Genomic DNA, 14,431 nt, shown 5'->3' with positions numbered 1-14,431 from the left:
AAGTTGTGAGCATTTCACAAAAGGAATTTGATGTTGATGTTAAAATAACATTTTCTATTGAAATCTTAACATTGTTTTATCATATGTATTTCAATATCATATATTTATTTTTACTTATAGAAAATGCCACCAAAAAATATAAGATTAGTAATCAACAAAATAGACCATCAATGCTATTTGAACCGAGCTGGTTTGAAAATTTTAGTTATTGGAAGTTTATCACTAAAAAAATATCTTTTTAACTAAAACAAATATATCATATTGTTTTATTTATATAATCATAAAAATAGAATAAAAAAATAATTGTAACTAAGAACATTATTAGTGTGCTTTAGACGCCAAATAAGTATAGACCGGCACTGCTTAATGGCGCTAAATCCTTTGGTCCTCAACATGTAACAGGACATTCTTCACTGTCACGACTGGTCCAGTGCTCCAGTTTCATGGTTGTTCAAGGATCATTACACGCATTACGGTCTAGTTAAAACCCGTGTTGTCTTCACAATCCATAATTTGGAATTTGGGGCTGGTGCCATTGGCAAAGCCATGACATTTGCAGATAAAGCGACTACAGTAAAGTCCTGAATCAATTTATGCTCTTTAGAATATATCTGTTTACAAATATAATTCACTCTCCTCTAATCATCATATAGGTGTCACGAACGTATGCCAAGGAAGTAGCTGGAAACTCTGTAATCTCTCCACATTTATACAAGTTCCACGGAATAGTAAACGGTATCGACCCTGATATATGGGATCCATATAACGATAGCTTCATACCCGTAAGCTTTCATCACATCCCTCTCCTTGCTATACATCATGTGTAATGTTGGAACTCTTTGTATATGTTTTTAGGTTCCTTATACATCAGAAAACGTCGTAGAAGGCAAAAGAGTAGCCAAGGAAGAACTGCAAAACAGGCTTGGACTACAGAGTGCTGATCTTCCTGTAGTGGGAATCGTTACGCGTTTAACTCACCAAAAAGGAATACATTTGATCAAGCACGCTATTTGGCGTACCTTGGAACGCAATGGACAGGTTCTTTTTTCTCAAAACCTTTGAAAAGGTTCTATCATGAACATTTTTCACAATCCTTACACAAGTTTTCTTGAAAGCAGGTTGTGTTGCTAGGTTCAGCACCGGATCCACGGATCCAAAACGACTTCGTGAACTTGGCAAACCAATTGCATTCTACTCACGGTGACAGAGCTCGGTTGTTCTAACCTACGATGAACCTCTTTCCCATTTGGTAAAAGAATAAAATATAACAGAACCGTTGTTTCATTCTACTGTGTTGCTCTAAGTCTTTTTGTGTGTGTTATTACGCTTGAAGATATACGCAGGGGCTGACTTTATTCTTGTACCGTCCATATTTGAGCCGTGTGGGCTGACACAGCTCATAGCCATGAGATACGGCTCTGTTCCTGTCGTAAGAAAAACTGGAGGTAACGTTTTTTTTTAACTATGATTAGAAGCTTTACCTGATTCCCTTAAGACCGAGCTGTATGGTTTAATCTTTTGTCCAATATGTAGGACTCTACGACACGGTTTTTGATGTGGACCATGATAAAGAAAGGGCACAAGCTCAAGTTCTAGAACCTAATGGCTTCAGCTTCGACGGGGCTGATGCTCCTGGTGTGGATTATGCTCTCAATAGGTAAAAACAAACCAAAAACTAAACTAAGTACTCTCGTTGACTGGATAACTAACTATTAACGGGTGGTTTTTCCTTTTATTGCAGGGCGATATCGGCTTGGTACGATGGGAGAGAGTGGTTTAACTCACTGTGTAAGACGGTGATGGAGCAAGACTGGTCATGGAATCGTCCTGCACTTGAGTACATTGAGCTCTATCACTCTGCACGCAAGTGAGAAAAAGGATAGTAGAAAATTTATCTTTGTATGTACAGAAATTAGCTTTTGGTTCTTTCTTTCTGTTAATGTTCCCAAAGAATTTAAAGTAATTCTGAATAAAATAAAGATAAGCAAAGTTTGTTTATCACATATACCACTGTTATATTTCTCAATTGATTGCTATAATTTAGATTTTTTTTAAAGAAAAACCTTAACCTGACCCCCCTTAAACTGTAACTCTTTCAGCTGCAGTTATCATTTGAATTAGTAACCCAAAATTGTCATCAGTTTTGACATTTTTTAGTAACTCCTAAAACTATCATTAGAAACGTCATCATCGTATTTTGCCAAACGGTTACCCTTTTTTTATAGTGATAAAAATAATATTTTTGGTGTTTTGTGTTTATTCTTTCTTCATGCATCTCTCACTCTCAGGTATAGAGAGAGAGAGAGTGTGTGAAGCGAGAGAGAGTCGGAGAGATATTCCATCAAACAGAAAAGAACAGACCCACACAAAAGAAAAAGAAGCTTGAATCTTTGATTTTTTGCATTGACTACTCTAGGAATTTGAGCTCTTTTCAGCTAAAATCAGAAAATGTCTTTCAAGAACAGGGGAGGAGGAAGTGTTGGAGATTACTACTACTTTACTCCAAGAAATGTGATTTCTAGAAACTCTCTGTTTTTCTTCTGCATCGCAAGTTTCTGCCTTGGAATGTTCTTCAGTAACAGGTAAACTCTATCTCACTGTTCATGTCCGATTCTAGCTTTTATTCTATGGAGTTTAAATCCAGTCTATGTTTTCCTTTTCGTTACTAAACTGCATCTTCTTGGGACTAAATCTGCTTTTGATTTTCTCCACAAATTTTAGAGTAGATTTCTCAAGTTTAGAATTTTTGTCGGTGTAGACGTACTTTTTTCAGACAGGTCTATCGTCTCATGTTTCTGTGTAGCTTTTGTTAAGAACCAATCACCAAACATGCAGGAGAAAGAAAAAACTACATCTTATATTTGCTTATCAGATAGATTTTGATCAAATGGTGGCACCATGTAGAGGATCACAGAAATAGTGGATTCTGTTTTGGCATCAATTTGGTTTCTTCATTCCAATCATGGCGTGGATTGTGTAGAAATAGAACAGTTGATTGGCCTCAAGTATGAAAAGAACATAGAGCTTCCATCTTATTTGTTGCTATATGTCACTGCGAAACTCAGTGACTTGATCTGCATTTTGACTCGGAGTTTTGTTTGTTTTGATCTTTTTATGGAGTTAAGGGTTGTAACTTGTGTATGAGAATAGGGGTGTTGATGATAACGATGATGATAATGGGTTTTTGTATTAATATATCAGGATGTGGAATGTACCTGAAGCTAGAGTCATGTCAACACTCTCCAAACTAAGCTTAAAATCTGGTGACTCTGTTCAAAACAAAAATAAAGTAGGACTTCTGTTTATTTGGCATAACCATTTCTCACTTGAATTATCGATATTTCATTGTTTTGGTTTTGTGCGTTTTTTTAGCAGGTTTTGGAATATGGTAACAACACTATCGGGTAAACCCATTTGGAAACTTCACCAGATGTATCCATGAACGATTGCTGTATATGTTTTTTAGAGATGATGCTAAATATATATTCAAAAACAAATTGCAGGATCTTAGATAAATCCATTGCAAGTTTGGAGATGAAACTGGTAGCTGCTAGAGCAGAGCGGGAGTCATTGTCCGGGAAGTTTAACATTTCCAAAGAAGCCAAGAAAAGAAAATACTTCATGGTCATTGGTATTAACACTGCCTTTAGTAGTCGTAAGAGACGTGACTCTGTTCGTTCAACATGGATGCCACAAGGTAAAGGCTGTTTTTACCCAGTTGCGTGAAGTGTAAATAAACCGGGAAAATGTAAATTTTTCTTTTTGGATTTCTAAACAATTGTTCAGGAGAGAAGCTTAAGAAGTTGGAGGAAGAGAAAGGCATCATTGTTCGCTTTGTTATAGGACACAGGTACAAAGGAGAAGTCATGTTCTGTAGTGAAAAATAAAACTGAGCATTTAAAACATATAATTATGATGCTTTTCTGATTTCAGTACGTTGTCTCTTGGCGTTCTTGAGAAAGCTATTGAAGCAGAGGAGAAAGCATATGGTGATTTCTTGAGACTGGTAAAACTTAATTCTCTTGTGATGTTTATTTGTTGTTTCTTTGCTACTTTTTTGTATTAAAGGCTTTAGAAAACAAAAACAGGAACATAGAGAGGGATACATGGAGTTATCAGCCAAGACAAAGACGTATTTCGCTACAGCTGTTTCCTTGTGGGACGCTGAATTCTACATCAAAGTTGATGATGACGTTCATGTGAATCTTGGTATGAAAAAAGTAATCAAAATGCTTTCATCTTTATATTTGTATATTATTTCATCCATTTTCTTTTGGTATCTTTTTCTTTGGCAGCTACTCTCAAGGCGACTTTATCAAGTCACCGGAACAAGCCGCGTGCTTATCTTGGATGCATGAAGTCCGGTCCTGTCCTAGCAATGAAGTAAGTGAAAACCCTACCTAGGTTCTTATACTAGATACAAGCAGCAGCCTAAAAGTAAAATGTTTACAAACAAACAGGGGTGTGAAGTACCATGAACCGGAGTATTGGAAGTTTGGAGAGATCGGGAACAGGTATTTTCGCCATGCCACGGGACAGTTCTACGCTATTTCTAAGGATCTAGCCACTTACATATTGATCAACCAGTAAGCTCGTTTATATAACCTTTACAATGCAACCAGAAATGCTTGGGAAAAAGACATCTAATCTTATTTTATATTCTTGAATAAAGGGATTTATTGCATAAGTATGCGAACGAGGATGTTTCATTGGGATCTTGGTTCATAGGATTGGACGTTGAGCATGTTAATGACAGAAAACTTTGTTGCAGCACTTCTCCTCATGGTAAACACTGCTTAACAGTTCTGGTTTGGTTTAGTATGTACAAGTTACCGGTTTTAATTTTACTTGATTTTTAAATAGTTTGGATAGTAACGTTTAATGTTGACCAAAAAAAGATAATAACGTTTAATTTGACAAAAAAATTATAACAATGTTTTCATTTTGGAAACGCAGATTGTCAACTAAAAGCAATGATGGGAGATGCTTGTGCCGCATCGTTTGACTGGAAATGCAGCGGAATCTGTCTGTCGGCCGAGAGAATGGCTGATGTTCATGAAAGTTGTGGTGAACCTGAAACTGCGTTATGGACACATTCTTGAAAAAAGAAGAATAAAGAGAAACAAAAATTTCTTACTATATAGTAATAATTATACAACATGATTTGACTTGGGAACTATTAGTAATAGTAGGGTTTTTGGGTGAGAAAATGAATAAATGTATGCAAAAAATAGTGAGTGAAGTGGTTTAATGTGAGGCGATGAAATAATGGTTATGGTCACATTTGGTTTGTCCTATGACAGACAGATAGAGAGTCCTTATTGTTGTTGCGCCTTTTATTTAGGACTTTAATCTGTTACGGGACAAATGGATGAAAAAAAATCTACAACCACCAAAATTAATCTACATGGGATAATAGTTAAAAAATTACAACATTGCCATTAATGAAAGAATAATCTGAGCCATTCGATTATATTTTCTCTCTTTAAACCAGAGCCATCGGATCATAAAGAAAAAAGAGAATCTGATATTTACGAAAATGCCATTATTGAAATATCAACCATAGCCGTTAGATCGTCTTGTCTACGATTTAATCTTAGCCACACGATTACATATGTATCTCCTTCTCTCTCTTCCCTCTAATCTCAACCACATGATCATTTATTCCTTCTTCAATTACAGCCATAGAATCTTCCATATCTCATTCATTAATTCGACTGGGTATAACTAGTATAACTCGTACAACTGAACATGTGAAGAAATTTTATAACTAGTATATAAATGTTATAATCTATATATAATATGTAGCTACTATAACTAACCGGACTAGTAAATCATGTTTTACATGTGAAATAAACAAACAAATATCCTAATTTGTATATGATGACAAAATTTCATATATTTTATTTGAGTTTATAAACTATATTAGTCATGTTATTAAGATAAAAAAAATATCAAACATATTTTTGCAAAGCTATAAAGTGAAAATATTGGTACAATCTCTAAGCCTAGACATATAAACAATTGGTATCATTTTTATTATATATTAAACAAGTATTACTGGTATAACTGGTACAACTTTGACATTTCATAAATTTGACAAAACCAATTTGGTATTTTATATGAGAAAAACAATCAAATATCTCAATTTGTATCTGCTCGTAAGTTTCTCTTAATTTATTTGAAGTTTTGGATTTTTTTTTTTTGAAAATTATTACAGAACTCCACAAGCTTACATGATCTACCTTATACTTTTAAGGTTTGTTAACTTGTTTGTCCACTTAATTTTTAGAAAACATACATGAAATGTATTTTTATGAAAATGATGATTTCATTGTAACCGGGCAAAGACATGTAAACATAAATAAGTGGTACAACTGATGTAATTGTATTTATTATATGGTACAACTGATATTTTACGATTTCACTGCCAAAGTACAACTATGCACAAACTGGTATAACTCAAAAACTAGTACAACTATGTATAGTTTGTACAACTAGAAAATTGGTAGAACTACTTGTTATTTTATATATTATAAATGACAAAACTGCCTTTGATGAAAATGCATTCTCAACCATTAGATCGTCTCATCTCTTTTAATTTGAACCACAAAATATTTTTTCTCTTCATCTCTCTTTCACCTGGGACCCACTTTCTCTCAACCCTAGATCATTTTTTCCTTGTTTGATCATAACCACACGACTTCTCTTATTTCTATGTATATAACTAATATAACTTGTACAACTAAACATGCAAACAAATGATATAACTAGTACTAGATTTTGACCCGCGCTTTTGAAGCGCGGAATATTTTACGATGAAAAATTTCACTAATAATTTAACAAATATTTTGGTTATCTTTAAAGAGTGTGTATTTAAAATATTTTTGCATTTAAATCAGTATTTTTAAATTCAACCTGATTGTGATTATACCAGTTAATCCGAAGATCTGACAATTCAATTTATGTTTTTAAAATATTCATATTAAAAAATCACTAAAACCCGAGACTAACCGATTGAACTGATGGATGACCGATATGTAATCTAATTGGATTTAAATTGTAATAGTTTCATAATTTGTAATCTTATAATCGAAATTTTAAAGTTTACTATTTTGCAATTTATGAAATTACGACGTTTTTACAAAATTTTAAAAAGAAAATGATATATATAAAATAACTAAGATTAATTATTGTATTATTTGGAAACATTGATAGTAGTATAAAAATATATTGTTTGGAAACATTGATAGTAGTATAAAGAAATAAGTATATTGTTTGGAAACATGGATAGTAGTATAAAGAAAGAAACATTATTGACTTAATGTATGTTTAACTATAAAGTATAAAGGTGTATTTAATTTAAAAACTTACAAAATAAATGTTAGGTCCAACAGAATGTTTCTGTTTTAATAAGATAGATAACTGATATAATTGGTATATATAAATTATATAATTCATATATAATATACAATTAATGTAACTAACACGACTAATAAATCATGTTTTCCATATGAATTAAACGAACAAATATCTTAATTGGTTAATGGTGACAAAATTTAATTTATTTTAATTGAGAGTTTTCAATATTTTGTTTTATTTACCAAATGGAGATGTGGTTTCTCTCTCACGGTTCTGAACCTGCCTGGTTAGATTTGACGAGGACCACCGTAGACACCACCATCGAGCTTCTTCTTCTTTGTCATGACTTCACTCTTTTTTGTTGTATCTCTCTTCTTCTTCTTCGTTGTATCTCTCTTCTTATTCTTCATTGTATATTTATTCTTCTTCGTTGCGGCACCTTTCTTTTTCATAGTAGAGTCCTTTTTGTTCATCGCCGACACTCCCTCTCTCTTCTTTTTCCGGTGACTCGTGTATTTGGAACCATGGTTGAATTTTTTTCTGGCTCCGTATCTACCTTTTTGGTCTCGAGAGCAAAAAGATGAATATGATTTTTTCCGAAAATAGTACAACTAGTATAACTAGTACAACTTGTAACAAATCATTAGTCAAATTAAATATTATTAAAAATATATTATTCATGTATTTGATACATGCATGCGAGGAAGATTAGACCAATATGTCTTCTTGGTTCTACATCATCTTTTTTTATCATCTTTATACGTGAAAACAAAAAAAAATAAAAATCACTATATTAATTGCAAAGTTGTATACATATTTTACTTGTATCAGTTATACTTGGTATACTAGTTATACTCATTATAGTTGTACTAGTTGTATTAGTAATACTCTGCGTTCTTCTTTATCTTGAATCTCATAAGAAAAAGATGAAATTTGATTCTAGATAAGATATAATTGATTGAACATGACTATGGGTTGATCGATTTGGTATAAGAAAAAGAAATTTAGTAGATTATTAAAGAAAATTTTTGATTTTGTTTTATGGTGGAAGAACATTAATGGAGAAGAAAGAAGAAGAAGAAGAAGATTAGGGTTAAAATTGCATCGGGTTTTAGGTCGGATTTTGGGTCTGGATCCGGGTCAAATCTGGATAGGATAGTCATGGCATAAACTAGTAAATATGTTTAATTCTTTAAGTCTTATGGTCTTTTCCCCAAATTTTGATTTATTTTTAATTTATTTTTTAATTAAAATTAGAAGTGTCCCATTCTAGATTTTTTCAACCCTCTTTGTCCCATACCAGAATTTGATCCTTTTATTTAATTCCCACATGTCCTCCTTTCTTGCTCCTCATTAAATCTTACTGCCACTACTTTTTGTTTTTGTCTTTTCTGACCTGTTTTTAAGATTATGTTAAGCTCAATACCAGCTCTTTTAACCCGTAATTACGATTGTATTTGATTTTGGTTTTAATATTTGAATTTTTGGAACAAGTCTGATGAATTTCAGGTAGACTCTCGCATCATAATTTATTTATTCGATCTATTGGAATTTTTTTTTCGATAAACCTTATCGGCTAATCTAGTTGGTTTCGAAAAAACTCATTTACTACTACAAAATTACTACTACAAAGTGAATTTAGTCCGAAATACACCACATTGTTTGATCCGAGTTTAAAATATCTTCTGACTAATGTCAAAAATAACCACTTGAATCGAAACTCAAACCCAAACTAATTAAATTTTCAGAAAAAAATCGAATCTAGGATTGATGGATATACTAAGCTCCAAGAGACTACAACTAGATTACAAACACTTGGTTGGTCTTGGGAATTTTGCTACCGTGGAGTAGTTTGAATTTTATAAGTTGGAAGCAACACTTTGATTCACATAGTTGATAACATTCGTTGTGGGAATATTAAAGAAACGGTATCCTTTTTCACTATATTATGAATAATCTAATGTATTTTCGGAAAGTGTTAACATTTTGTCAAAAACATGCTTCCGGAAATGTTGAACGACTCGATGGAATTTAATAATAACCCCTATTGCCTACTGAGAGTGAGTCCAGAACAGACTTCATTATTGTTCTAAGATTAACATAGAGCGGATAATAAACCTTACACTTTTATTTAAATAACGTAAAAACAAGCCAATTAACTGTAGACAAAAGTGCAAATAACTACAAATCAAAACTTATAGTTTTTTTGCTAAAAAATCAAAACTTATAGTTCTCTGCATCGTTGCAATATCCTCGCGATAGAAAGCCACGACAACATTTTCATTCTAGCTACTACTCTTATTCTAGTAGCATGTCTGTACATTTTTTTGCTTAAAATTCCCTATACACTTTCTAAAAATAGAAGTTTTATATCGCAGTTGTACTTGGATTTTGGGGTCTGTGTCGCGTGACAACATACCTTCGGAGCTTGCAGAGCAACAAAAAAAATATTAAGACAAGACATCTCCAACCCAATTCTATTTTTTCCTCCAAAATAGAATAAAAGTGAGTTTGGAGTAGAAAATGTTCCAACTTCACTCTATTTCTCACTCCACTCCATAAATGGAGTAATCTAATTTTTTTTGTTCATCACTCCATTATGGAGTGAGAAATGGAATGGAGTTGGAGCATTTTTACTCCATAATCACTTTTACTCTATTTTAGAAAAAATGGTGTTTTACATTGGAGATGCTCTTAGATACTGTTCAAAATAGGAAACAATTTTTAAAAATTATATAAACATAACTTCACGGTTACACGGTTAATAAAACCATATTTCCATTTTGGTTTAACGTGATATTGGCACGGCTCAATCGAACAAAAACGATCTCTATCAAGTAAGAGTACGACTATTTGATTGAACCGCACTAATATCTCGTGTTACCTTACATCATAATTCAGCAAATCTCAGAAAATCAGGAAACAAATAAGTACCATAGACTATTAAACCATATAATAAGTATATAAAAATGATGTTAGCACTGAAAACGTTACTTTACCGGTGAACATCATCGGATCCTTGCAGAACTCTTACTTTCAGCGACGTTAAAGACAAAAGTAGAATCAACGGAGAAAAAAGGAACGTGGCTATTTGAAAGATTGTGGGACTGCAAAGTGAAGAAGGAGAGGAAGTTATAAATATGAAGATGGTTGAAGAACAGAGGCAAGGCAACATACTAGCATTAAATTAGACCAACAACCCCATACCAAAAAGGAGGTTGGCTTATTAAATTTGAATTGTTTCTATTAGAAAACTTTTTTCTTTTCAAAAATAGTACCATTATGTGTTCTTATTAAATTTAATTTTTTGTTATAGTGAGAAAAAAATTTGTTATAGTGTATATATATGTCCCTTATTACAACCGATGATATCAATTATGAAAACAAACTTAGATTGATTCCAGAACAAGGGTTTGCTGTAGCAGTGACCTAACAATTTGTTCTCTGAGAGCATCTAATTTATGGTCTAACCACTTCAAACTCTTCTAACCAAATCAATATATCTACGAAAAATGACGCATTATAATTATTTATAGTAATAAACAACATATTATATGGTTTGCCAAACACTCGTATTACATGAACCGAACTAATCTATTTGTAGCCGACGAAATAAGCATGGCCATTGAGATATATATATATATATGTTGGTCACTAATAAGTATGTCTATTTCGAAACGGATTTTTTGATCCAATTCATAACTATCTCGGATTTTAATTTTATTGGCTTTTGTATACTGGTAATTGGTGTACGTATATATCTATTTTTTCTACAAAGTTATATATAAATAATACGTAATGTAACTATCTATGCTACCTGCTAGATAGCCGATTAGTTAAAGGAACAATGTTCCCACGAGCTTTCAGTTTACCAGTATTTATGAGGTTTGTAAGAGAAAGCAAGGCATGTTGGTGGGGTTCTGTCACACTCCCAATTTACATTTGAATTTCGAAATTAATATGGCTCTACTTTCCAAATATTCTCCCTCCCTGTTTATTTTATATATTGTTTTTTTAACTCGACATGTATTAAATTTTCGTAAAATTAAATGCATCATGAATTACAAAAAACCGTCGGAAAAAAATAGAAATATCTCTGAAAACAGTAGTCCAAAATAGAGAGATATTAACAATGACCATTAGAGAGTTATAGGTCCAAAATAGATAGATATTAACAATGACCATTAGAGAGCTATAGGTATTAAAACTGGAACTGATAGACTGATCATAAATTGTAGACATTCCTGAGAAACATGAAACTGAGATAACGAAGAACCAATGACTTAAGCAAACCCAATTTTGAAGAGTTCACCACCAAACCAAAACAGATGCAACATCTGTAAAAACATGAGCGGAAAATAAACTTACATCAACACCAGAGACCGTCACAAAACGGAGGCAGGCAGAACCAAAAAAACAAACACCTAGGTTCAAACGATCTTGAAACACTAAAGAGAAAAACACTAGCAAAGATTTACAGGTTTTACACGCGGACACTCGTTAGACAGAATAGCGATCTACAGAACTAAACTGATCACCCTCTTCGCAAAAGAAAATATGGAAATCAAATCTACTGCTTCGTCTGAAAACATTCGCCCAATCCATGGTGGAGAAAGAGAGGTTTAATAGATATCTCCACAATAAATACAACTCATACCGACGAAACCAAAAAACTAAAACCAGATGAAAACGAATCAACCATAGCTGCAAACGACAGAAGAGAAAACATAAAGCAACACAACTCAAAACTAAAACAAATCTCAATTTAACAACAATTGATAAAAGCCACGTTCCAAATTCGAAGCAGGAATAAAAAACACAATTCTGAGGCGACATCTCTCTCATATCATCAAATCCAAAACCAAAACCTAAAATAAAACATCCAAAGTAAACAGCAATAAATCACAAGACATAAAAAGGAGAACAACCAATTTCGATACTAACAGAACCACCGAAACCGGCTGTTTGAATTTTTGACAGCTTTCTATCTCTTCCCGACGGCTAGGGTTTCTATCTAATAAAAAGTTTTTTTATATTGTTAAATTCCTGTTATTTATTATATTTTTTTGATCATTTATTTATTTATTATTTCCTTATGAGTAAAATTTGGTTTTTTTGTCCAAACCTTTTAAAATAATATTATCGGAAATATGTTTTGTTATGTAATATACTAGGTGTTTTCCTGCACCATGTGCAGTGATAAATTTTTTAAAATTTAAATTATATTTAAAAATAAAATTTACCAATATTATATATTTTATTATTTTACCAATAATTAATATAAATATTATTTAATTAAGCATAAAATAAAGATAAAATATTTTTTTTTATTTTAAAAAATATTTAAGAAAATATATTATATATTTAAAATTAGAATCTTAGATAAGTTTTTTATCTATTTCTTTTGGTTAAATGTATTAATTCAACTTGTACAAAATTACTAAAAATCATATAAAATTGTATATATCTAAAAGAAACTAATGATATTACGATTAAAAATTTATAATTTTTTTTTAAAATGCATAATTTTTAAAAATTTTAGATAAAATCCGATATAACATAATATAAACATATATGTAATACTTCGACATCATTAAATTATAGTGTATAAGTTTGGCTATGATATTGTCTTTAGAATATTCTAAATATTTCAAGATTATGATACCTTATCAGTTAAGTCATTAAAATTATTTACTAATGTTAATAATTAAACATAATTATTTATATTAATTTTTAACTTTTATAATATAAAAAATATTTTAAGATAACACCACAATATATAAGAATTATCTTATTTAAAAAAAAATATTGTTAATATAAATTCGTTTTTGACTATATTATAAATTCACAAATAATGGTATATATTAACTTTTATAACAGAAACAATTATTTAAAGATAACAACACAATATATAAAAAATATCTTATTTTTTTTAGAAAATAATCTGATTATATATTAAAATTCCTTAAGGATATATGTATATGAATTGTCTTTTTATTTTTAAAAATACTTTTATTATATCAGTTTTATTGAGTTATCTGATTTCATAAACCTTAAATTTGTTTTTATGTTTGGGTTTTATTATATTAAATCATAATTACTAAATATTTTAATCAAATAAATTAATTTTCGTTTTTTAGTTTTAGCTTAATTATATATTTTGTTCATTAATTAAATAATATTTTGAAATTAAAAAATGTCATATTTAAATATATTTTTAGTGATAATTTATGAGTTATTACCATATTCTGAAAAGTTTACTAAAAATATAAATCAACATTAAATGTAATATATGAGTTATTGACATATTCTAAAAAGTTTTCCAAAATATTTATATGAGCATTAAATGAAATTATCCATGTCATATTTTTACGGAAGTCATGTCATCAATTTCAATAGCCATGTCATATTTTTGTGAAATTGATTATAGAGAGGACATGTGGCAAAATCACTTCGCAAATATAGTCTAGGGGATAGCAAAAAAAGGATATGCATCATCTTCAAAAATGCATGGAAGTATATCAGAGTCTGTTTTCATGTCTCTCGATTTATCTCTAGAATATATTTTTTTTGGTCAACCATGATAATCATCTCAAAAGTTTGAACATGTGTTTTATCACATAAATTATATATTTATATGTACTCCGTTAAAGCGGTCTACAATGGAAATGCATACACATAATTCAATATGAACCATGATGTGAAGTTGTGAACGATAACCAAATTTTTTTCTCAAAAATTAAAAAACCTTAACATCATCATCACCTTTTAGTAGGTTTTTCAGTTATTAATCAAAGTGGGCCTCATGAAAAACGCACAGACCTTGCTAGACGATGTTTTGGGCCTGTTCTGGAGTTAATTTGATGATCTATAATAAACTTGACACCACAAAATCTGAGCTCTTTTTACAGTAAAAATCAATTGGACATACTGCAAATGCACTGCTGGACAGACACACAGAGAATCGGGCCTGGAAATGCACATGCAAGCACAGTTAAATACGTTCGAAATGTGTAAATAGGCTCGAGGCACGCCAAATATGCGAACAAATCAGAATTCATACGTGGGA

The 14,431-nt window shown here is 31.2% G+C and overlaps 2 protein-coding genes across 4 annotated transcripts; both read left to right on the top strand.

Moving 5' to 3' along the window:
• Positions 1-207: 207 nt before the first annotated feature.
• Positions 208-2,005, top strand: LOC130497294 (starch synthase 3, chloroplastic/amyloplastic-like). Of its 2 annotated transcripts, none has more exons than XM_056990351.1 (7): positions 208-573; positions 654-735; positions 856-1,038; positions 1,119-1,249; positions 1,334-1,445; positions 1,534-1,657; positions 1,742-2,005. In XM_056990351.1, exons 5-7 carry the CDS (start codon positions 1,406-1,408, stop codon positions 1,869-1,871), a joined length of 294 nt encoding a protein of 97 aa, XP_056846331.1. In that variant the 5' UTR covers positions 208-573; positions 654-735; positions 856-1,038; positions 1,119-1,249; positions 1,334-1,405; the 3' UTR covers positions 1,872-2,005. The 2 variants fall into 2 exon arrangements, with proteins under 2 accessions (XP_056846331.1, XP_056846160.1); XM_056990180.1 differs by having other exon boundaries at positions 654-782.
• Positions 2,006-2,262: 257 nt separating this feature from the next.
• On the top strand, positions 2,263-5,589 carry LOC130509999 (probable beta-1,3-galactosyltransferase 1). 2 transcript variants are annotated; one of them, XM_057006337.1, is made up of 11 exons: positions 2,263-2,582; positions 3,202-3,289; positions 3,373-3,404; positions 3,504-3,697; positions 3,787-3,850; positions 3,934-4,006; positions 4,089-4,209; positions 4,296-4,383; positions 4,461-4,586; positions 4,673-4,785; positions 4,957-5,589. In XM_057006337.1, exons 1-11 carry the CDS (start codon positions 2,449-2,451, stop codon positions 5,100-5,102), a joined length of 1,179 nt encoding a protein of 392 aa, XP_056862317.1. In that variant the 5' UTR covers positions 2,263-2,448; the 3' UTR covers positions 5,103-5,589. The 2 variants fall into 2 exon arrangements, with proteins under 2 accessions (XP_056862317.1, XP_056862319.1); XM_057006339.1 differs by having other exon boundaries at positions 2,264-2,582; positions 3,376-3,404.
• The last annotated feature ends 8,842 nt before the right edge of the window (positions 5,590-14,431 follow it).

Source organism: Raphanus sativus, chromosome 1 (assembly GCF_000801105.2).
Source record: "Raphanus sativus cultivar WK10039 chromosome 1, ASM80110v3, whole genome shotgun sequence".
Classification (NCBI taxonomy): Eukaryota; Viridiplantae; Streptophyta; class Magnoliopsida; order Brassicales; family Brassicaceae; genus Raphanus; species Raphanus sativus.
Note: the sequence above shows the minus strand (reverse complement) of the source record. Positions and strands in the feature narration are given on the sequence as shown.

Bases quoted from the DNA above. Each gene is read 5' to 3' on its own strand.
- LOC130509999 (XM_057006337.1), top strand. From the start codon at position 2,449: ATGTCTTTCAAGAACAGGGGAGGAGGAAGTGTTGGAGATTACTACTAC. The intron at 3,698-3,786 runs GTAAAGGCTGTT...ACAATTGTTCAG, and splicing joins TTCAACATGGATGCCACAAG to GAGAGAAGCTTAAGAAGTTG. The intron at 3,851-3,933 runs GTACAAAGGAGA...TTCTGATTTCAG, and splicing joins CGCTTTGTTATAGGACACAG to TACGTTGTCTCTTGGCGTTC.
- LOC130497294 (XM_056990351.1), top strand. From the start codon at position 1,406: ATGAGATACGGCTCTGTTCCTGTCGTAAGAAAAACTGGAG. The intron at 1,446-1,533 runs GTAACGTTTTTT...TCCAATATGTAG, and splicing joins TGTCGTAAGAAAAACTGGAG to GACTCTACGACACGGTTTTT. The intron at 1,658-1,741 runs GTAAAAACAAAC...CTTTTATTGCAG, and splicing joins GTGGATTATGCTCTCAATAG to GGCGATATCGGCTTGGTACG.